Below are 23,307 nucleotides of genomic sequence, written 5' to 3'. Positions count from 1 at the left end.
GAAGTTCTTCCTAATGTTGAGGTGGAATCTTCTTTCTTGTAGTTTGGATCCATTGCTCCGTGTCCGCTTCTCTGGAGCAGCAGAAAACAACCTTTCTCCCTCCTCTATGTGACATCCTTTGATATATTGGAACATGGCTATCATATCACCCCTTAACCTCCTCTTCTCCAGGCTAAACATGCCCAGCTCCCTTAGCCGTTCCTCATAAGGCATCGTTTCCAGGCCTTTGACCATTTTGGTTGCCCTCCTCTGGACACGTTCCAGTTTGTCAGTGTCCTTCTTGAATTGTGGTGCCCAGAACTGGACACAGTACTCCAGGTGAGGTCTGACCAGAGCAGAATACAGTGGCACTATTACTTCCCTTGATCTAGATGCTATACTCCTATTGATGCGGCCCAGAATTGCATTGGCTTTTTTAGCTGCCGCGTCACACTGTTGGCTCATGTCAAGTTTGTGGTCCACCAAGACTCCTAGATCCTTTTCACATGTACTGCTCTCAAGCCAGGTGTCCCCCATCTTGTATTTGTGCCTCTCATTTTTTTTGCCCAAGTGCAATACTTTACATTTCTCCCTGTTAAAATTCATCTTGTTTGTTTTTGCCCAGTTCTCTAATCTGTCAAGGTCGTTTTGAAGTGTGATCCTGTCCTCTGGGGTGTTAGCCACCCCTCCCAGTTTGGGGTCATCTGCAAATTTGATCAGGATGCCCTTGAGTCCATCATCCAAGTCGTCGATAAAGATGTTGAATAAGACCGGGCCCAAGACAGAACCCTGTGGCACCTGTGGCATGGGTCTGTGTGGGAAAAGGGCATGAAACTCGTCCTTGAGCAGGGGTTCCTCCAAAGCGTAGTCTGGCACCCAGCTATTAGCACTGGCCCGGGTGCCCTCTCTGGCTAGGAGGTATTCTACTCCGTCTTCCCCCCATCTGGAGTCCAAAATCTCCGTGACTTCGTTGATGGGGTCCTGCTGTGGCAATCTCCCCGCCTCCGTCCGCTCCTGAGACGGACTCGGTGCCGTTCCTGGTTCCTGGAACCTGTGAGGTGTCCTGTAGGGAGTGAGCACCGACCTGTGGAACACCGGATGCATCCTGGAACCCTCCGGTAGCACCAGCCTGAAAGCTACTGGGTTGATCTGCGCTTCGACTTGGTATGGACCGAGTTGCTTGTGCCCCAACTTCTTCTTGGCTAACGATCTGGTCGGCACTGCGTGGGCTGCCAACCAGACCCAGTCTCCCACTCGTATCTCTTCGCCAACCCGCCTGTGCTTGTCAGCTTGCACCTTGTATGCGTGCTTCGCTAGCTCCAGCTGCCGTCGGAGTTGATCGTGGACCTCCTGCAACTCAGACGCGAAAGCGTCCGCCGTCTGCGGTTCCCCTTCCCCCACTCTGTCCAGTCCCGGGAAGGTTCTGGGATTCCTCCCATTGTTGGCGAAGAACGGCGTCACCCCTGTGGACACGTGCTTCGTGTTGTTGTAGGCGAACTCGGCGAGCGGCAGGTAATCCACCCACGTCGCAGGCTGTTGATTGGCATAGCATCTCAGGTACTGCTGCATGATGGCATTGACCCTCTCCGCTTGCCCGTTGGTCTGCGGGTGTCTCGCTGATGTCAGGTTGATCTTGACGTTCAGGAAGCCCATCAGCTTCTGCCAGAAATTCGAGATGAACTGGCGGCCGCGGTCGGACAGTATAGACCGCGGCAGCCCGTGCACTTTGAACACGTGATCTATGAACAGTTTGGCTGTTTGTTCTGCCGTGGCCACCTTCGCACACGGTATGAAATGTGCCATCTTGGTGAACAAGTCCACCACCACTAGTACAGCTGTCTTGCCTCTCGAGCTGGGTAGATCCGTGACAAAGTCCAGGGCCACCCTCTCCCACGGTTCAAACGGCGTTTGCAGCGGTTCCAGCAGTCCCGCCGGTGGTTTGTGCACCGGTTTGGCCCTCTGGCAGGTGTCGCACCTCGCGACGTAGTCCGCGACTTCCCCTCTCAGTCTGGGCCACCAAAAGTCCCTTGCGACTAATTCCACCGTTTTTTCTGTGCCAAAGTGCCCGGCCGTGGGTGCGTCGTGCAACTGCTGCAGTACCTTGGCGCGAAGTTCGTCTCCCGGCACGTAGATGGCCCCTTTACGTAAGAGCAAGCCGTCTCGTATCTGGAACTCGTCGCTCTTCGCCGTGCCCTTGTGCACCTCGGCCATCTTCGCCTGCGCGAATGAGTCGTCCTGCAACGCCCGCCGCACCGCATCCAGGTCTACTGTGGCTGAAGCGCACGCCCACGCTGTTGGCGCGAAGATGTGCATGGCTGCCGCTGGCGTCGCCTCTTCGAGGTATTGCGGTTTTCGGGACAGTGCATCCGCCATGATGTTGGTGTCGCCTGGGACGTACTCTATTCGGAAATCGAAGTCAGCAAAGAACTCCGCCCAACGTATCTGCCTCTGGTTCAGGAACTTCGCCGTGCGCCAGTGCTCCAGATTCTTGTGGTCCGTGCAGACCTGCACCGTGTGCTTGGCGCCGATCAGGAAGTGTCTCCACGCCTTGAAAGCTGCATGAATGGCAAGCAACTCCCTGTCCCAGATGGTGTAGTTCTGCTCCGACTTGCTGAGCTTTCTGGAGTAGAACGCTCCCGGCCTCCAGACCCCCTGTGGGTCCCTCTGCAGCAGGACAGCTCCCACTGCTCTATCGGACGCGTCTGTCTCTACCCGCATCGGTCTGCTGGGGTCGATATGCAGCAGTTGCTCTTCCGACGCGAAGAGACGCTTGAGTGCCTGAAAGGACTGCTCCGCCTGCTCCGTCCAGATGAATTTCTTTTTCTTGGAGCTTAGCGTGTCCGTAATAGCCGCCGTCTGCATCGCGAACCCCTTGATAAACTTGCGATAGAAGTTGGCGAAGCCGACAAACCGCTGGACCTCCTTCCGGTTGCGCGGGCTCTTCCAATCCAACACCGCGCGAACCTTGGCGCTGTCCATGGCTAGCCCCTTGTCCGACAACTTGTAACCCAAGAAATCCACCTCCTTCGTGTCGAACTGGCACTTCTCCAGTTTGGCGTACAGTCTATGCTGCTGCAACCTCTCCAGCACCTCCCGAACGTCTTGGTCATGCGCTTGCTGCGATTCGGAGAATATCAGGATGTCATCCAGAAAGCAGACGCACTTCTTGTAGAGGAGTCCCGCCAACACATGATGCATGAAAGCTTGAAAACAGTGAGAACCGTTTTGCAATCCAAACGGCATCACTCTGTATTCGTAGGTGCCCAGAGGCGTGAACATGGCTGTCTTCCACTCATCGCCCTCCCTCATGCGGATGAGATTGTACGCCACTCGCAGGTCCAACTTGGTGAACACGCGTCCCTTGTGCACCGTCGCCAGTAGGTCGTCAATCCTGGGCATGGGGAAATCAGAGGGCTTGGTCATCTTGTTCAAGAGGCGAAAATCCACCACCAGTCTTTTTTGGGGCGTGTCCTTCTTCTTCACGAAGAAAACAGGACTGCCCCCTACTGCCCTGGACTCCCGGATGAAACCGCGCTCCAAATTGTGATCTATGAACTGTTTGAGTTCCTGTAGTTCGTCCTCAGACATGGAATACAGCTTCCCTTTCGGTAGCGTCGCCCCTGGTAGGAGGTCAATCTTGCAGTCATATTGCCTGTGCGGTGGTAGCTTGTCTGCCTCCTTCTCGCAGAAGACCTCCAGAAAGTCTGCGTATTTGTGGGGGACTGCTTGCAACGTTCCCAACTGCAGTTGTGATTCCTCCTCCTCTCCCTCCTGTCTGGGCAGGATGCAGTGTTCTGCGCAGTAAGAGGAGCCGAAGATCAGCTGTCGCTGGTACCAAGCCAGTGTCGGACTGTGCCTGTCCAGCCAACTCATGCCCAACACAATGGGTGTGTCCGACAGTCGGGTGACATTAAAACTGATGACTTCCCTGTGGTTACCAAGGCGCATCACCATTGGCGGCGTCTGCTTCACCACCTGCCCCCCCAGCAACTCTCTGCCATCCACTGTGACGACTTGCAGGGGCAGAGTGGCAGGTAATAGCTGTATAGCGTGCTGCTCCACAAAATCCTGCGCTATAAAGTCTGCGTTGCTTCCAGAATCCACAGAAAGCGGCACTTCGATAGTGACGCCATCGGGTAGCTGGAGAGATGCTGTGAGCTGCACTACTGGTTTGGGTGGGAGGGGGTCCGTGGGTTGCAAGATCGCTGGGGACTGCTTCAGTGATGCGTCTGGCTGGGCCCCAGTGCCTCTGTCTCCAGCCAGACATCATCGTTTCCCTGCTGGGGTTCGCTGTGTTGCGTGGCCGCTTTCACCGTTGCGGAGGCTGCAGTGTGCTTGGAGCTCCTCTGGGGACACTCTTTCGCCAAGTGTTGAGAGCTGTCGCATATGTAACACTTCCGGGTCCCTCTAGGAGGTTTAGTCTTGACTGCCGCCGGTGCAGGGGCTCTGGTAGCTGACTGAGCCCTGGCGCCTCCCACCTCCATAGGTTCCACTCCCCCTCCTGGCGGAGGTGTGGATTGCGCACGCGCAGCTTCCCTGGGAACGAAAGAGAAACTTCTCGCTGCTTCGCGCCCTCCACGTCCTTCGTCTCTGCACCATGGACGTTCTTCCAGCCTCACCCCCACAGTCAGCGCCCTTTGGACCACCTCCTGCGTGCTCCGGGGCCTCTCCCCCCTCGCAATTTCGTCTTTAACAGCACTGCTCAGACCCTCCCAGAATAGGTCTCTGACTGGGGGCGAATCCCGGTCCCATTCTAAGGCACTGACCAGCGCAAAAAAGCGGGCGTGATACTGCCGTACGCTCGCCCTCCCTTGTTCCAGTCCATGAATCTCCCGTCGGGCAAGATCCACGTCAATGGTAGATAAAAAGCACGCATCCATCGCTTTGATAAAGGCATCTGCACTCTGAAGCGCCGGATCTTTATCCCTCCACAAATTGCGTAGCCACGCTTTAGCATCCCCATGCAAATGGGATAGTATAAACCCCACTTTCTCTTCCTCATCTCTAAAGTCTTTTGCCAGCAGTTGCAGTGCGCACATTACGTCTGCTCGAAAATTGGGGTACTGTTGTAAATTCCCATCGAAGTGAGCCACAAGCCCTCCTGCTCTCCGTGCCAACCCAACCCCCTCCGGTCTGGGTCCTGGCTGCCCATGCTTAACCAATGCTTCAAACCTGGCGTGGAGATCTCTGTAGGCGGCTGCCGCATCCTCCTCCCTTTTCTTGGATGCCTGTACCTCCGCGTTCAATTGGGTCACTGCCTGTTGCAGCGCTGAAATTTTCTCTGCTTCCGTCATCTCTGCCAACCGTTGTGAGCTCGCTCCCAAACACCAATCTCCTCCTCTCGCTGCTTCTGCCTCCGCTGCGAGGTATCAGGTGTCCGAAGCTTAAATGAGACGGGTCTTACTGTCAGGGCTGCCACTCAGTCCCAGCTCACATAGGACCACGTTAGCCAGCGTTCAGGTTAAAAGAGTCTTTATTGGATTACAGCTTCCATTTCCAAACTGCAATATGCAGCCCTACTTCTTCTAGGTCAGACCGGCGAAGACCCGTCTGAGTCTCCGCCTCTAGCACACCAGCTTAATACCCTAGCCTTGCTCCACCTCCTGCGCCTTTCCCTCCGTCTCTGGGTCCTTCTGCCCCCCGGGGTCTCCTTTTTCCTACTCTCTTCTGACGCGGACCCCCCTGACCCTTCCGCCTCCTTGCGGCGGGCTTTGGGACCTGGTTCACTCTCTGGGCTGCTTACTGCGCCAGCTTCCGCTACATTTGAACTTGGCGCGCGCGCCCAACTCTCAACCTTCCTCTTGATCGTTTCGTCGCTCCCCGAGGTGGGCGTGACTACTCCTGACTCATGCCCTCCCTCCTTCTGAAAGCCTCCGGAACCCGATATCTGGTCCCCTTTCTCCCCGCTGCTCCCGGCTGGGTACGTGGGTCCCGATCTCCAACTGCTGCTCTCTGATTCCTCTCTGGACCCTTCTTCCTGGGGTGTCCCCCTGCTTTCCCCCCTTGCTCTGACCGCTGGCGCTCCCTTCTGGGAATCCTCGGACTCACTGGATAAGCTCGGTGATCTCGGTTCGTCATCCCCACTCATCTTTCCTTCGTATTCCTCCCCCTCGCTCTCTGTCTCCTCCCTTCTCTGCGTCTCTGCTTCTGAACCCCTGACAGATATTTATTAAGATTTTCAAAGTATTACAAAATAAAAATAAAAAGTAAGAAAATACAAAATAAAAATAGTTAAAAACAACTCATTCTTTCCATTACTTATTTTTCATTAGCTTATTTCCCGGACCTCTCACACCTCCCTTTTTTGTATTCCAGTTCAGTTTGTTGGTTCAGCAAATCCTTACCCTCTTTGTTTATCCTAGTCTTTAATCTTAAGCTATTGTAACATTAAATTTTTACCTATTAATAATCCATTTTTCATATTCCTTTATAATATTACAGCTGAAAACCCCTTAATTTCTATCCAACATCATTCTAACATTCATTAATTTTACAATATTTCTGTAAATAGTCTTTAAATTTCTTCCAATCTTCTTCCACCGACTCTTTTCCCTGGTCTCGGATTCTGCCAGTCATTTCCGCCAGTTCCATATAGTCCATCACCTTCATTTGCCATTCTTCCAGGGTGGGTAGATCTTGTGTCTTCCAATACTTTGCAATGAGTATTCTTGCTGCTGTTGTGGCATACATAAAAAAAGTTCTATCCTTCTTTGGTACCAATTGGCTGACGATGCCCAGGAGAAAGGCCTCTGGTTTCTTCAGGAAGGTATATTTAAATACCTTTTTCATTTCGTTATAGATCATCTCCCAGAAAGCCTTAATCCTTGGGCACGTCCACCAAAGGTGAAAGAATGTACCCTCAGTTTCTTTACATTTCCAACATTTATTGTCAGGCAAATGATAGATTTTTGCAAGCTTGACTGGTGTCATGTACCACCTGTATATCATTTTCGTAATATTCTCTCTTAAAGCATTACATGCCGTAAACTTCATACCTGTGGTCCATAACTGTTCCCAGTCAGGAAACATAATGTTATGTCCAACATCTTGTGCCCATTTAATCATAGCAGATTTCACCGTTTCATCCTGAGTATTCCATTTCAACAGCAAGTTATACATCTTTGACAAAATCTTAGTTTTGGGTTTTAACAGTTCTGTTTCTAATTTTGATTTTTCCACCTGGAAGCCAATTTTCTTATCCAAATTATATGCCTCCATTATCTGATAGTAATGAAGCCAGTCTCGCACTTTATCTTTTCACAACTTCAGCATCATGATGTTCCAGAAGCATCAGGGACTTTTTTAGTAGCCTTGATTACTCAGCTAAATATGAACTCTATGCTGATTTTAACATGTGTATTATTTGTTTTCTTGATACCAAGTACTCAGTGTATCTATCTTCCCCCTGGCACTTCTTCTAGTCATAACTATAATTTGTGGATGCGTTTCGCTAAAGTGGCTAACGTCTCTCATTTTTGTCTGAGTGAAGCATATGATATGCACACTACCTTAGGAAATTGTATACTCCCTGTTTGTACACAACCCTTTCATATGGCACATGCCACACACATGGGAAAGTGGTTTTCTAAATGGATTCCTGAAGGTATCATTGGTTATACCAATCTCCATGACTGGGAAAAGGTGACACAAAAGTTACCTCTGGATGCGATAGCATTATACACACCTAGAGTTGCAGCACCACCAGACACCTCTTGTGTTCAGATTGGGAATTGCAGTAAGAAAGCAACTTGCTGTCTGGACGCAGGATGGCCAACTTGGAATTGCTCACATGTTCAGCAGATTATTTTTAATTATGCTCATGTTAGCTTGCCAGATGATTGGTTTTTCACGTGTAATCAAAGAAGTTATAACTACATTCCCGCCAATTTATCTGATGCTCAGTGCTGCCGCAGCAGACTGACTTTGGTCTTGCCTAGTCACTCAATTTTAGAAAAGAATAGGCAGAGGTTGTCGAGCACTCCTTTAGGAATGTCTGCTAGACATCGTTATGTGATACAAGAACACATACATGAACATGAAGAGAACACAGTACATCTATTACCTTAACCTCTACTATCTTAAGCTCTTCTTACAAAAAACAAAAACAAATAAAAAAATTTAAAAATAAAAAGCGGTGAGATGTAGGGGTGCAAATATCCAGAGTGTGGGGGTCAGGTGGGATTGCTATGAGGAATTATGAAATATGGAGCAAGCCATTTGTGTCTGCGATGAAAGCATCGCGTTGACGGGGGTTGATTCATTGACAATAATTTCTGATCGAATCCCACAAGCCTCTCCACCTCTGCCATTTGCTTTCTCTACGCCTGACAGGCACGTATAAACATTCTAAATACACAGGCCAGTTGTTCATCAGGCATCCTGGGTCATAAAGATAGAAGGTAGCTTTGATGTAGTTTAATTTTTAGATAGATCTTAAGGGCCAGGAAGAGAGTTCACGAGAAGATAGTAAATACTGCCATCCTGCCTCTCCTGTTTACGACCTCTAGGGTTTTGCTGAATGCATTCCTCCTTTTATTCCTATTTTATTTACTCTGAACTACATATGCATGCTCAAGTAGGAAATAGTTTCTTTGTCGTTAAAAGAATTTCTTCTGATCTGACTTTGTCCCACGTTGGGGTTTTGAAATGCTCAGAGGAAATCTGATTGGTTCTTATGAACACTGTGTAAAAAGTTCTTTTGTGAATCAAACGACCTGGGCCAAGGGGTGGACAGAGGAGAATTATTATTATTGGCACTCCTCCCAGAGTTTTGCTGTTCAAGCCTCATGTGAATTTTGGCTAGGGCTGATGGGAGTTGGGAGTTCACAACATCCGGAGAGGGTCTCCAATTGGCTACCCCCATCTACAGTAGCCCTTTGGGCAAGTTTATTGGAAGCTAAAAATGAAAGCAGTGTATCATTTAACTGTTGGTCATTTAATATGTTGTTATGTTGCTTAGCATATAGTAAGAGAGGCTTTTTAAAAATAATTTGCCTAAGCTCTTCCCTGCAACCGCATTCATTGAGTCCTAATTGAAATAAAACACTTAAGACTGAAGGTCTATACCTCCATTACCAGTAATGGAAATATTCTGGATTGACTTCTTTGGCATAATTTCTTTAAAAGGCATGTGCAACCCTTCTTGAGCAGGCTTGGCTTTCAGTCCCTGCATATAAAAATCATACCCACTTTTCTGCTTTAGACTTCTGCAAAAATTGACTTTGGAGGCAACAAAAGAGTAGAATTTAGATAGCCATTTCCTTCAAGTTGTCTTTTTTTTGTAAATTGCTTTGAGTGTGGGTGATTCTTTTCATCCAAGATCACTACATGCCCCAAATGAATAATACTGTGCAAGTAAAGTTAGTAACTTTATAAAGTGAGATGCAAGGTTATTACAGAATTTCCGCATGCAGTCTGTCTTTAGCATGAAGCAAACAAACTGTGTCATAGTTTAAATGTCACAGTCAAATGGCTTCCCCAGGTCTATGTTGTTGTGTTTTATGTGTTTTTAACATTTCACTATACACTAAGTCACTTGAAAAGGTGAAAGTCTATAGTAGATGGCAGGTAACTGAGCTAGGTGCAAGCAGCTTCCAACCTCTGAATCATCCCTTTACAGGCAAGATGCTCATACTAGAGTACAGGGATGGGGAACCTTTGGGCCCACCAGGTACTGCTGCACAAAAGTTCCCATCATTTCTGACCAGGGGCCGTGGTGCTTAGGACTGATGGGAGCTGGAGTCCCAACATCTGCAAGGCCACAGATTTCCCCACCTCTGCCCTAACTAGTATCGGTGTGCTCTCAGCTTTAGGAGACTTAAACTTTCATTTTATATAGATGGGAGGAAACCAGTCTCTTCTAGTGTGGCTAATCTTGGCTTAGATCTTGGCTTAGAGTATGAGGCCTGGGATTGCTACCGTGGAGGGGCGAGGGAGGTATGGCGGTGGGGGCAGATGTCATAGGCGAAGGGGATCGAGATACGGATATGCTCGTACCCCTTCCAATCTGCGCCCCATCCCGAGAGACGAGGGTAGGGTGAGCAAGGATTACTCACCTCCGTCACTGGTGTTGTGCAATGCCAGGTCTATAGGCAACAAAACCACGAGATTTCATCATCTCGCAGGGGGTCGACCTGGCTTGTGTGACGGAGACCTGGGTGCGCGAAGGGGATACTGTTACCTTACGAGAGATGGCGCCCCCGGGTTTCTCCGTCCTCCACCAGTCACGGACTGTGGGCCGCGGGGGAGGGGTGGCACTATTAATCCGGGAAGATTGTTCTTTCAGGGCTCTACCACCGCCATCGATCCCCGGCATTGAATGTGTTGGCCTAGTGTGGGGCTCCAAGGTGAGCTTGGCTGTCTGGCTGGTGTACCGGCCACCTAGCGCACCAGCAGCCACCCTGTCAGGCCTGCTGGAGGCGGTGGCCGGCTGGACCTTGGAGTTCCCCAACCTATTGGTATTGGGGGACTTCAACATCCATGCCGATGCCACTCCCTCCTCACAGGCTCTGGACCTGGTGTCTTCCATGGCGACACTAGGGCTCTCCCAGTTTGTTTCGGGCCCCACACATCAAGCAGGCCACACGCTGGATCTGATCTTTGGCGTCGGTATAGATGTGATCATGTTTCCTTCGATGAAGGTGCCATGGTCTGATCACTACGCTCTGAAAGCCAGGATTGACGTTCCACCCCCACCCTGCTTAGGTGGTGCGCCGATTTGGGCTCGCCCGTGGAGGCTGATGGACCCGGATAGATTCCGTCAAGCCTTGCGGGACCTTTCTCCCCCTGGCGACTCATTGACTGAGCTTGTTGAGGGCTGGAATACCCAGCTCCTGGCAGCCATCAATGAGATCGCACCTAAGCGCCCTCTGCGACCCCGCAGAAACCGGGCTCCCTGGTTTACTGAGGAGCTCCAGAAAATGAAGCGGGACCTCAGACGGCTAGAGTATGGCGGGGTGCCCGTGACGGAGCCTCAAGAACATCTTATAGGATTTTTATGAAAACCTACGAGATGGCAGTGAAGGCCGCTAAGAAGTCTTACTTCTCGGCCTCCATTGCATCCGCTAGCTCTCGCCCGGCACAATTATTTAGTATAATTCGGTCTTTAACGTCCCTCAAAGGACAGCCAAATTTAAATAACAATTCGACACACAGCTGTGAGGCATTTGCGAGCTTTTTTGCGGAGAAGGTCCTGTCGCTCCGCCATGACCTCCCTGCCAATTTGGATACAATAAAGGAACTGGAGGCCCCTCGACTGTCCTCGGGTCCAGTATTGGACCACTTTGACCGGATATCCCCAGCCGATGTGGACAGACTCCTCCGAGCTGGAAAGCCCACCACTTGTCCTCTCGACCCGTGGCCGTCTTGGCTGATTAGAGCGTGTCCAGACGAGGTGCGGGCCCCCCTGGGGGATATCATCAATTTGTCCCTTGGCACCGGGACATTCCCAGGGGAACTGAAGGAGGCAGTGGTGCGTCCGCTCTTAAAGAAAACATCATTAGATCCCTTAGATCTATCCAATTACCGCCCAGTTTCGAATCTTCCATTCCTGGGTAAGGTGATTGAGAGAGCGGTTGCTGAACAGCTTGGTAGGTTTCTGGATGAAACATCGGCTCTGGATCCATTCCAGTCCGGCTTCCGCGCTGGTCATGGGACCGAGACGGCTCTGGTCGCCCTAACAGATGATCTTCGTAGACAGCTGGATCGAGGCTGGTCGGGGCTGCTGATTCTTCTAGATCTGTCAGCAGCTTTCGACATGGTCGATCACGAACTTCTGGACCACCGCCTCGCCGATGTGGGGATCCAGGGCACAGTCCTTCAATGGCTGCGCTCGTTTCTCTCTGGTCGGGGACAGAGGGTGGCGCTTGGGGGGGAACTGTCATCCCGCCACTCCTTGGTGTGTGGAGTGCCTCAGGGTGCAATTCTCTCCCCGATGCTTTTTAACATCTTTATGCGCCCCCTCGCCCAGCTTGTCCGGAGTTTTGGGCTGGGCTGCCATCAGTATGCTGACGACACCCAACTCTATCTGTTGATGGATGGCCATCCTGACTCGGCCCCAGACACACTGATCAGATGCTTGGAAGCTGTGGCTGGATGGTTACGTGGGAGCCGGTTGAAGTTAAATCCTTCGAAGACAGAGGTCCTCTGGCTGGGACGGGACGATATGGGATTGAGGGGGCAACTCCCATCTCTTGCGGGGGTGCAATTAGTGCCAGCACCGTCCGTTAAGAGTTTGGGTGTAATCTTCGATACCTCCCTCTCCATGGAGGCTCAGATTGCAGCTATAACAAAGGCGGCATTTTTTCATCTCCGCCAAGCTAAGCAGTTGGCTCCTTACCTCTCTCGCCCTGACCTAGCCACTGTGATCCACGCGACGGTCACCTCCAGACTGGATTATTGTAACTCGCTCTACGTGGGGCTGCCCCTGAGACTGACCCAGAAACTCCAGCGGGTGCAGAATGCCGCGGCGAGACTCCTTACGGGGTCTTCGCTGCGGGATCACATTCATCCGGTGCTATACCAGCTGCACTGGCTCCCGGTGGAGTACAGGATCAGGTTTAAGGTGCTGGTTTTAACCTTCAAAGCCCTACACGGCCTAGGACCCTCGTATCTACGGGACCGCCTCTCCTGGTATGCCCCACAGAGGAACTTACGGTCCTCAAATAAAAACATCTTGAAGGTCCCAGGCCACAGAGAGGTTAGGCTGGCCTCAACTAGAGCCAGGGCTTTTTCGGCTGCGGCTCCAACCTGGTGGAACGCTCTGTCACAAGAGACAAGGGCCCTGCAGGACTTGACATCTTTCCGCAGGGCCTGCAAGACAGAGCTGTTCCACCAGGCCTTTGGCCAGGGCACAGCCTGACTCCCTCCTTTGGCAATCTTTACAATACTTTAGTTTATGGTTGCCATCATTTTTGATTTTAATTAATTCTTATGATGTTTTTGATAATGTTGCACTATTTTAGTGTTGTTAGCCGCCCTGAGCCCGGCTTCGGCTGGGGAGGGCAGGATATAAATAAAATTTATTATTATTATTATTATTATTATCTTATGTATAACCGGAAGCAAAGCAAAACAGGCAATTTGCATCTTATGTGCATTTAACATGTGTTTTCAGCAATACATGCTTGGCGGCAGCCACATTCCAGCCTTTTTCTTCTGCCTGCTTCTGTTTCTCTGCTTGCTTCCCTCCCATCAGCCCACAAACCCATGTTTGCCCAGGCAAGTACTGCTTGGCATGTTCTGTGAGTGGGGTGCCTTTGGTGGAAGTGTGGTACCTCTTGAGAGTGAAGATCCACAATGTTCTCATGAGAAGTTGCAATAAAGGTCTGGGTGTACTTGAGGCCTCCAGCTTCCTCCCACCTCTGAGCCTTCAACTTGCCAGTTGCCCCCTTTGAACAGTCATGGCTTCTCAAAGAATCCTGTGAACCTCAGTTAAGAGTACTGAGAATTGCTAGGAAACTCCCTTTTCCCCTCACAGAGTTACAATTCCCAAAGTTCCCATGGTAAAAGGATTGACTGTTAAACCACTCAGGGAATTGTAGCTATCAGAGGACTAGGGGTTTCCTAACAACTGCGGCACCCATAACAAATTGAAGTTCCCAAAATTCTTTGGGGAAATCATGACTGCTTAAAGCAATGTGATATTGCTTTAAACACATGGTGCAGTTGGGGCCTCATTTTACTTGCTAAAGAATTGTGTTGCTGGTGCTGTATACCCCACTGTGCCCAATAAACAATGGTGCCTTTCAATATATTTTCAGACTTGTCTCTCTCTTCTAGCAAAGTATTCTATGGCAGATGTTCATTAAATCCAGTTTGAGATTGCGCATCTGATAACATTATATAAGTACAGATGAACAGTCTGTGTATGTAACTAATAAAGCAGAATGTATTTTATAGAAATTGTGGATGTGTGTGAAATGTTTCAAAGCACCCTGCATGGCACCTAACAGTACCATGAAGCTAGTGTCTTCTTTTTTTTTTTTAGGCCAGCATCTTTCATGCATTTCGGTGTCAAAACATTTTTCAGAACCACATGCAGGAGACAGATTTTGATGCTGCCTCCTTATATACAGGTGAAACTCGGAAATTAGAATATCGTGGGAAAGTTCATTTATTTCAGTAATTCAACTTAAAAGGTGAAACTAATATATGAGATAGACTCATGACATGCAAAGCGAGATATGTCAAGCCTTTATTTGTTATAATTGTGATGATCATGGCGTACAGCTGATGAAAACCCCAAATTAACAATCTCAGGAAATTAGAATATTAAATAAAATCAGAAAAACAAGGACTGCAAATAGAGCCATATTGGACCTCTGAGAAGTAGAAGCATGCATATGTACTTAGTACTTGGTTTGGGCCCCTTTTGCATCAATTACTGCCTATCAGCCTGTGGCACTGCTGAGGTGTTATGAAAGACCAGGATGCTTCAATAGCAGCCTTCAGCTCTTCTGCATTGCTCGGTCTTATGTCTCTCATCTGTCTCTTGGCAGTGCCCCATAGATTCTCTATGGGGTTCAGGTCAGGCGAATTAGCTGGCCAATCAAGCACAGTAATCCCATGGGCATTGAACCAGGTTTTGGTATTTTTGGCAGTGTGGGCAGGTGCCAATTCCTGCTGGAAAATGAAGTCAGCATCCCCATGAAGAATGAAGTGCTCCAAAATCTCCTGGTAGACGGCTGCATTGACCCTGGACTTAATGAAGCACAGTGGACCAACACCAGCTGATGACATGGCTCCCCAAATCAACACAGACTGTGGAAACTTCACACTGGACTTCAAGCATCTGGCATTGTGTCCCTCCCCGTTCTTCCTCCAGACTCTGGGTCCTTGGTTTCCAAATGAGATGCAAAAGCTGTTCTTATCAGAAAAGAGATTTGCTCTATTTGCAGTCCTTATTTTGCTGATTTCATTTAATATTCTAATCATCACAATGATAACTAATAAAGGCTTGACATATCTTGCTTTGCATGTCATGAGTCTATCTCATATATTGTTGTTGTTTAGTCGTTTAGTCGTGTCCGACTCTTCGTGACCCCCTGGACCAGAGCACGCCAGGCACTTCTGTCCTCCACTGCCTCCCGCAGTTTGGTCAAACTCATGCTGGTAGCTTCGAGAACACTGTCCAACCATCTCGTTCTCTGTCGTCCCCTTCTCCTTGTGCTCTCCATCTTTCCCAACATCAGGGTCTTTTCCAGGGAGTCCTCTCTTCTCATGAGGTGGCCAAAGTATTGGAGCCTCAGCTTCAGGATCTGTCCTTCCAGTGAGCACTCAGGGCTGATTTCCTTCAGAATGGAGAGGTTGGATCCTCTTGCAGTCCATGGGACTCTCAAGAGTCTCCTCCAGCACCAGAATTCAAAAGCATCCATTCTTCAGCGATCAGCCTTCTTTATGGTCCAGCTCTCACCTTTTAAGCTGAATTCCTGAAATAAATGAACTTCTCCACAATATTCTAATTTTCCGAGTTTCACCTGTATACTGGCCACATTCACAAAACACACTTAAAACACTATTGTTTTAAATAGTCATGGCTTCCCTCAAAGAATCCTGGGAACTGATTTGCTAAGAGGGCTGATGTCAGGGAACTGACATCGGAGCTAGAGGCGGAGGGAAGGCTCTTAAATGATGCTGGAGAAGGGCCCAGCAGGGAGAGATGCAGCTCCGCAGATGGGGAAGCAAATCAGCGCAACACCAGGGATATAGAGGGGCTGATGGGGGAATCGGCGAGAGGGCTCCAGGACTCTTCACCGGACACCAGCGGGGAGAGCACGGGTCCTCCGCTACCCACGCCCACCCTGCACAGAAGACTTCCGCGCAGAGAGAGTAGGAGGAGACTGGGTGTCAAACAACTTTTATGTTGGAAAAGATTTAAGAAACGCCCACTGACGGATTCTGCTAGCGACTGAGGCAGCCACGAATTGAAGGGCTATGCAGACAGAAAAGTTTAACAAGGCAACATAACCAGGAGAGGCAGCAACTTACGCATGAGCAACCCCATACCCATTACAGCTGAGAACCCCTTTTCTGCTCCCAGAGCAGTTTATCAATCCCTCTTCACAGGGAACTCTGGGAATTGTAGCTCTGTGAAGAGACTAGTGGGTCTTCTAACAACTCTCAGCACCCTTTGATGGGAGCAGTGGTTGAGGCGAGAGAGCAGGCAGAGCTGCAGGCAACATGACCACCAGTCAGAAGCATCAGGACTTCATGGCTGAGCCCATGGGGGACAAGTCTCTTGGTACTTTAGCTGGCATTGGAGATGTACTTGGCAGGAAGCTGGAAGACAAAGGCTTTGACAAGGCGTACGTGGTTCTGGGACAGTTCTTAGTGCTGAAGGACCTCTTCCGCGAGTGGCTGAAGGACACATGCGGTGCCAACGCCAAGCAATCCAGAGACTGTTATGGCTGCCTGAAGGAATGGTGTGATGCTTTCTTGTGATTGTTGGCCAAAGCCTGGTGGATGCTGTGAGGGCTTTTGTAGTTGAATAGAGATTGTTTCTCCCCATCTCTCTCAGCACCTACTTCTTATAAACCTTCCAACATCTACACAAGCTGCTGAGGGCTATTGCTCCCAACACTGGGGCAGGGTGGGGGGAAGCCACGGCTGCCTTTTAATGTAACTGAATCTTTTTTCCTCCAGGGAGAGGATTGAGAAACATCAAATGTTCTAAACATCAAGTAGGTCGTTGTTTTTTACGTGGCTTTAATAGCACCCCCCCCCTCACTGTTAGGCCACCCAACTCCAGAACCAGACCTGCCTGCTAACAATAATGGAAGTTCCCCTACTACCTTTGTTTGAGCTCCAGTTAGACTGAGATTTACCCGTCAATTCTGAAGACAAAAGATGTTATTAGGATTATTACAGTGGTGCCCCGCAAGACGAATGCCTCGCAAGACGAAAAACTCGCTAGACGAAAGGGTTTTGCGGTTTTTGAGCTGCTTCGCAAGACGAATTTCTCTATGGGCTTGCTTCACAAGACGAAAACGTATTGCAAGTTTGTTTCCTTTTTCTTAAAACCGTTAATACCCAGGGTGCATTGCTTGAAGAGGTGCAGTTGCGACTTGACTTCGAGGAGCAACTCATAGCACGTGGTGTGGTAGTATTTTTTGAAGTTTTTGAAGACTTTGCTGCTTTTTGAAGCTTTCCCAAAACTTCTTTTGCAGCCATTTGGTAAGTTAAACTTTTAAAACTTTTTTGGGGGGTTTTGGATTTTGGGTTGGGGTGTTTGGAAATCAAGGACTTGGTGTTGGGGAGGGGTTTGTAAGAATCTGGAAGCTTGTGTGTTTTTTTCCTGCATTTTTTGTGACCATTGGGCCACTCTGCTGGTTTTTTTTTTAAAAAAAACTGGGTTTGAATTTCTGTGTGGTGGGTGGCTGGGGGAACAGTTGAGGAGGGGTTTGCAATAATTTGGAAGCTTGTGTGGTTTTTTCTGCATTTTTATGATTTTCTGTGACCATTGGGCCACTCTGCTGTGTTTTTTTTAAAAAAAATTCTGGGTTTGAATTTCTGTGTGGTGGGTGGCTGGAGGAACAGTTGGGGAGGGGTTTGCAACAGTTGGGGAGGGCCTGGGGGAACAGTTGGGGAGGGGGTTGCAACAGTTGGGGAGGGGGTTGCAACAGTTGGGGAGGGGGTTGCAACAGTTGGGGAGGGGCTGGGGGAACAGTTGAGGTTTTTGAAGACTTTGGTGATTTTTGAAGCTTTTCCAAAACTTCTTTTGCAGCCAATCGGTAAGTTAAAGTTTTAAAACTTGGGGGGGGTGGTTGGATTTTGGGTTGGGGTGTTTGGAATTCAAGGACCTGGTTCTGGGTTTGAATTTCTGTGTGGTGGGTGGCTGGGTGCTTTTGAATTTTTTGGAATTGAAGCACTGATTTATTTATTTTTGGGGGTTTGCGAAGGTAGGAGCTGTGCTGCCATGGGACCCAAGAAGACTGCTGCTGCAGAGGCCGGCGAGGGGAAGAAGGCGAAGGTTACGCTGGAAATGAAGAAGGAGATCATCCGGAAGCACGGCGGTGGAATGCGTGTGACAGACCTCGCCAGGGAGTACGGGAGGAATCCATCGACCATCGGGACCATCCTGAAGGTGAGGGAGAAGATCCTTGCGACTGATGCAGCCAAGGGAGTCACCAGGATCGTGAAGAACCGCCCAGCTGTTCTGGAGGAGGTGGAGAAGTTGCTGCTCATCTGGTTAGAAGAGAAGCAGCGTGTAGGGGACACAGTGACTGAGGCCGTCATTTGTGAGAAGGCCAAGGCCTTGCACGCAGACCTCGTCCGGGAACAGCCAGGAACCTCAGGCGAGCCAGAAGTCTTCAAGGCAAGCAGAGGCTGGTTTGACCGGTTCAAGACAAGATCTGGAATCCACAGCGTGGTCAGGCATGGAGAGGCTGCAAGTTCTGATGTTTCTGCGGCTGAAGACTTTGCAGCGGAGTTCCTGGAGGTTGTGACGACGGAGGGCTACGTTCCACAGCAGGTCTTCAACTGTGACGAGACCGGGCTGTTTTGGAAGAGGATGCCCAAAAGGACTTTCATCACACAGGAGGAGGCCACGTTGCCTGGCCACAAGCCCATGAAGGACCGTCTGACCCTGCTCTTCTGTGCCAACGCAAGCAGCGACCTGAAGATCAAGCCCCTGCTGGTGTACCACTCGGAGAACCCACGGGCCTTCAAGAAACACAAGGTCGACAAGGAGCAGCTGAGTGTCATGTGGCGATCCAACAGTAAGGCTTGGGTCACACGTGTGCTGTTTGTGGACTGGGTCAATCTTGCTTTTGGCCCTGCTGTCAAACAGTACCTGCTGGACAACGACCTGCTGCTGAAGGCTTTGCTTCTGATGGACAATGCTCCTGCTCATCCTAAAGGCCTTGAGGAGGACTTGTTGGAGGAGTTCAGCTTCATCAGCATCATGTTCCTGCCGCCTAACACCACGCCACTGCTCCAGCTGATGGATCAGCAGGTCATCGCCAATTTCAAAAAACTCTACACCAAGGAGCTTTTCAGGCGATGCTTCGAGGTGACTGATTGCACCACCATCACCCTGCGGGAATTCTGGAAGGACCACTTTGACATCGTCACCTGCTTGAAGATGATCACCACGGCCTGGAATGGGATCAGCCAGAGAAATTTGAATTGCGCTTGGCGCAGCCTGTGGCCGGACTGCGTGGCACCAAGTGACTCTGATGCACCAGAGTCAACAGTGGTGCAGGACATTGTTGCCTTGGGGAGGACCATGGGCCCTGGAGGTCACAGAGGAGGACATCAGCGAGCTGGTGGAGGAGCACGACCACGAGCTGACCACCCAGGAGCTGGTCGAACTGCAGGCAGAGGCTGCGCAGGAGCAGGCCTCGCTGGAAGAGGAGGAAGCAACTGAGGAATGGCCGTCCTCCAAAGAACTGAGGGACATTTGCCTGAAGTGGAAGGATGTGCAGGCTTTTGCACAGCGGCACCACCCTGACAAGCACGTGGCACATGACCTCGCGAACACTTTTGATACGAGGGTCATGTCGCCTTTCAGGGAGGTGCTGAAAAGGCGGATGAAGCAGCAGACCATGGGCAGGTTCTTCAGCAAGAAGCAAAGAGTGGAAGAGGAACCTTCTTCGAGTGGTCCCCCAGAGTCTTAGAAAATGTACTGTACACTTTGTTGATTTTTAAATGTTTTTCTGTCATGTTTAGAAACTTACTTGTTCCTTCAATTTTTGAAATGCTCTTTACAGTATGTGTGACTTTAAAGAGCACTTAATAAACTCTTGTTGTACCAAATTTGGCTTTGTTTGGACTTTTTTTGACCATAGGAACGCATTAATTGAATTTCAATGCATTCCTATGGGAGTTCGTGCTTCGCAAGACGAAAAATTCGCTAGACGAAAAAACTCGCGGAACGAATTAATTTCGTCTTGCGAGGCACCACTGTATTTTTGTGAGTTCTCTCCAGTATTTGATCCCCGCTATAATTTTTATGCTACTCAGTTTATTGGCAAGAACCAAAAATCAGCTGTGTTAACTAAAACGACTCCTCTCAGCACCCTTAACAAACGGCAGCTCCCAGAATTCTTTGCAGAAAACCATTACCAGCTAACGCTTGTTCTAATCAGTAAACCCAAATAAAGTAATGGACCCAAGTTAGTCTCGTTCATTAATTTCAGTGTATCTACTCTGAGTAGGACTAGCATTGGCTACAGCCCATTGCTTATGAATGGATCACACAGAATTCAAGCACAAAAGGCAGGAGCAGATGTTTTATTGCAACCCATGGACTTGTAAGGCAGCCTCTTGTGGCATACTGTTTTGCAGGAAGATTAATTTGTCAGTATGCAGCAGCTTTAGACAGAATGCCTTCTTCCCAAGACAAAAGGGGAGGGGGAATCCTCAAACACTAAGTAACATCTCCTGCACCTTTGGAGCATCTCTGTAACAAGTAGATCTTGGTACCTTGTTTCACCCCGAAAATAAAACCATATTGATCATAACCGTGGTCAACTCATCTTCGTGTGAGAAAGATGAGGAATATAGTGTGGTTGCCCCCCAAATCCATTTTGCTTCGAAGTCAGACTTTTCGTCCACTTAACTCAGTACAGTCCACTCTAAAGTAGGCGAAATTCTGCCACTGTCCACCAGACAATGGTGAACTCCTAATTCCTATCAACCTCAGCCACCCTATTTCAGTGGTCAGGGAGGATGAGAGCTATGATTCAGCACTGTCTGGAGGGCCACAGCTTCCGCACTCCTTGTCTACTCCAGGGATACAGGCAGCAAATGGTCATTTCCCAGGCTGGCAACTCAGAAGCATTTTTAACTGGTGATGTCAGCAGTTCAGCCTGGGACCTTCTGCATATCCAGTCTCTGCTCTTCCACTAATAATCTAGGGCCTCTCAGTTGTAAATAAACCCACTCTACAACCACCTCAAAGTAAAAAGTAAAAAATGCTCAATTTCACTTCTGTTGCTGCACCCATCAGCAAGGCTCAAGGTCTCTTTCACAAGTAAAAATGTCCATCTATGTTTATACAATGAAGCATGCAAAGTTAAAAACAAATATTTTATTAAGCACAGCAGCCTAGCAAGGTTGCACAAAAGAAACCATCAAGTAAGGAAGATCCCATCTTTGTAGGGAAAGCAAGACTTGCTCTGCTTGGAGGAGGAACTCCATTTAAAACCTAGAGGAGAGCAGCTCAGTCTCTTCTGCTATTTCTAAACAGAGTTTGTTGGGCTCTTGAAACAAATTCCTGCTTTCTTCCAAAGCTCACAGGTACCAGGCACTCCCACTGTCCACCCTTTGGGCTCTAGAACTCAAAGTTCCCAAACTGAGATTAACAATTGTTTGGTTTGGGCTGGGGTTTGTAGCCAATCCGGTCATGTATCATCTGCTCCCGGCTCTTATGATCAGTGCTGAGTCCCAGCGCACACTCAGCATCGCTGGCTCCCACCATGTCCACCTCCTCGCGCTTCCTACGACTCTGTGGAAACATAATTAAAGCATAATTAAAGAAAACTTCTCCAGGACAATCACATATGTACCTCCTCCGCCCATGCCATGACATGTTTTCTTTTTCAAATATAGCTGTAATGAATCTGATTCTTTGCTTTCAGATTTAAGACATTGCAAGCTGTCAAAAAATTCTGCCACAGAAAGGGGCCAAACACCTTTACTCGTGAGTGCAGGGGGCTAACATGGAGGCAACCTCAAGCATAATTTGGCATTTAGATCTGCTACTGTGTACGCACAAACACACCTTCTTGCACAGGAATACAAGTAGCCATTTTATACCAAATTGGACCATTGTTTCATCTTGTTCAGTATTGTCTACTCTAACTAACAACAATATTGCAGGATTTCAGGCAGGGAGTCTCCCAGCCCTACCTGGGAGACTGAACTTGGGAGCTTCTGCATGCAAAGGAAATGCTTTACAGCTGAGCTTATGGTCATGGAACAAAACACAGGAAGCTGCCTTTTACAGAGTCAGACCATTGGATCCACTTAGCTCAGTATTGTCCACCCTGTTTGGCAGCACTTCTCCACGGTTTCAGGCAGGAAGCCTCTTCCAAACTTACTTGGGGATACTCACAATTGAACCTGGGACCTTCTCAATGCAAAGAAAACCCTTTGACACTGAGCTGCGACCTTTTCCCCAGCCAACAACCTTTTATTAAAACAAGCAAATGGCAGCCCTGAGGAGCCAGTGTTCTTTCTCCGTACTGTGCATAATTTTATAAGCTTGTTTGTGCATGTTCCACCCAAGTAAGAACAGTGGGGGGGGGGACTGCGCCCAACTCCAGCGGGTGGCTCTACCTCACCGCCTGTTTACTATACTCGGTACCCTCCTGAGTGGGAGAGAGAAGACCGGGCCTTGCAGCTCAATAACAAACAGGATGGCTACTCCCCTTGTGAGGAGAAACAGGTTTTTAAAAAAGAAAAGAGAAAGCAAGGCCAAGAGAATCTCTAAGCATGTGCAGAGTGCGCAAACAACAACACCAACACCGAAGAAAGGTGGGCAAGGAGCGCCTTGCCGTCCCGCAACCAACCAACCAACCAACCACTCACCCCAGTGGCATAGCGTGGGGGGTGCAAGGGGGGCAGGCCGCACCGGGCGCAACATCTGGGGGGGGCGCGCTCGCTGCCTCCGGAGTCGCCGAAGAGCCTCGGGCGCAGGCTGTAGCGGAGCCGCATGTCTCGCGGAACCGACGAGCTGTGCGCGCGCCCGGGCTGAAGGCGCCCGGCAGGCAGCGGCTCTCAGTGCTCGCCGCGGAGGACGCGCCAGGCAGCCCCTCCTCACAGCCCCGCCTCCGCCGGTGCTGCTGCCGCTGCTGGACCGTTGCATTTTCCTCGCCTCTCTGCCCCCCTCCTCCTCCGGGCAAGCGGCGTCGTTTGGGCAGCAGCGCCAGCAGCAACTCGCAGGTTAGGGGTTAGGGGGGCGCAAATTACGTGCCTTGCCCCGGGTGCTGACAACTCACGCTACGCCGCTGACTCACCCACCTCGAGTTCCTTGCGGGCGCCGTCGAACTCCTCGATGTCGTCCAGCTTCAACTCAAGCCGCGTCGGTTTCCGCCGCAGCATCTTGCAAGCAGACCTTTCCCCACACTGCGGCTCTCTCGCACGTGCGCAGTAGCTCCCCGCTCTTTTCTTCACCTGCACCTCTAGTTCAGACGCCGACGCCAGAGGCTCGATCCCACCACGCCCCACGTCGCCAGCCAGCAACCCGGAAGCTCTCGCTCCGCATAACCATGGAGCTCCAGGGAAGCTAGAGCGGCCCACTCTCCGGGATGGAATGGAAAGGCATCATTGGCTGTGGCGCTCTGCAAGGGCGGGGGAAGCCGCTGTGCCGGAAGTGTTTGTGGG

The 23,307-nt window shown here is 49.9% G+C and overlaps 1 protein-coding gene and 1 pseudogene across 2 annotated transcripts; one reads left to right on the top strand and one right to left on the bottom strand.

The window, feature by feature from the left end:
• The first annotated feature begins 16,072 nt into the window (after positions 1–16,072).
• Positions 16,073–16,673, top strand: LOC308578354 (barrier-to-autointegration factor pseudogene; annotated as a pseudogene). The gene has a single exon. The product of its transcript is annotated as a barrier-to-autointegration factor pseudogene (transcript).
• A 4,322-nt stretch (positions 16,674–20,995) lies between these two features.
• On the bottom strand, positions 20,996–23,064 carry LOC308578329 (anaphase-promoting complex subunit CDC26-like). Its single transcript, XM_081178605.1, has 2 exons — positions 22,945–23,064; positions 20,996–21,427 (listed from the first exon to the last, which is right to left on the bottom strand). Exons 1-2 carry the CDS (start codon positions 23,023–23,025, stop codon positions 21,281–21,283), a joined length of 228 nt encoding a protein of 75 aa, XP_081034731.1. The 5' UTR covers positions 23,026–23,064; the 3' UTR covers positions 20,996–21,280.
• Positions 23,065–23,307: the final 243 nt, after the last annotated feature.

This window comes from Podarcis bocagei (genome assembly GCF_964188305.1).
Source record: "Podarcis bocagei genome assembly, chromosome: W".
Classification (NCBI taxonomy): Eukaryota; Metazoa; Chordata; class Lepidosauria; order Squamata; family Lacertidae; genus Podarcis; species Podarcis bocagei.
Note: the sequence above shows the minus strand (reverse complement) of the source record. Positions and strands in the feature narration are given on the sequence as shown.

Bases quoted from the DNA above. Each gene is read 5' to 3' on its own strand.
- LOC308578329 (XM_081178605.1), bottom strand. From the start codon at position 23,025: ATGCTGCGGCGGAAACCGACGCGGCTTGAGTTGAAGCTGGACGACATC. The intron at 21,428-22,944 runs GTGGGTGAGTCA...ATGTTTCCACAG, and splicing joins GCGCCCGCAAGGAACTCGAG to AGTCGTAGGAAGCGCGAGGA.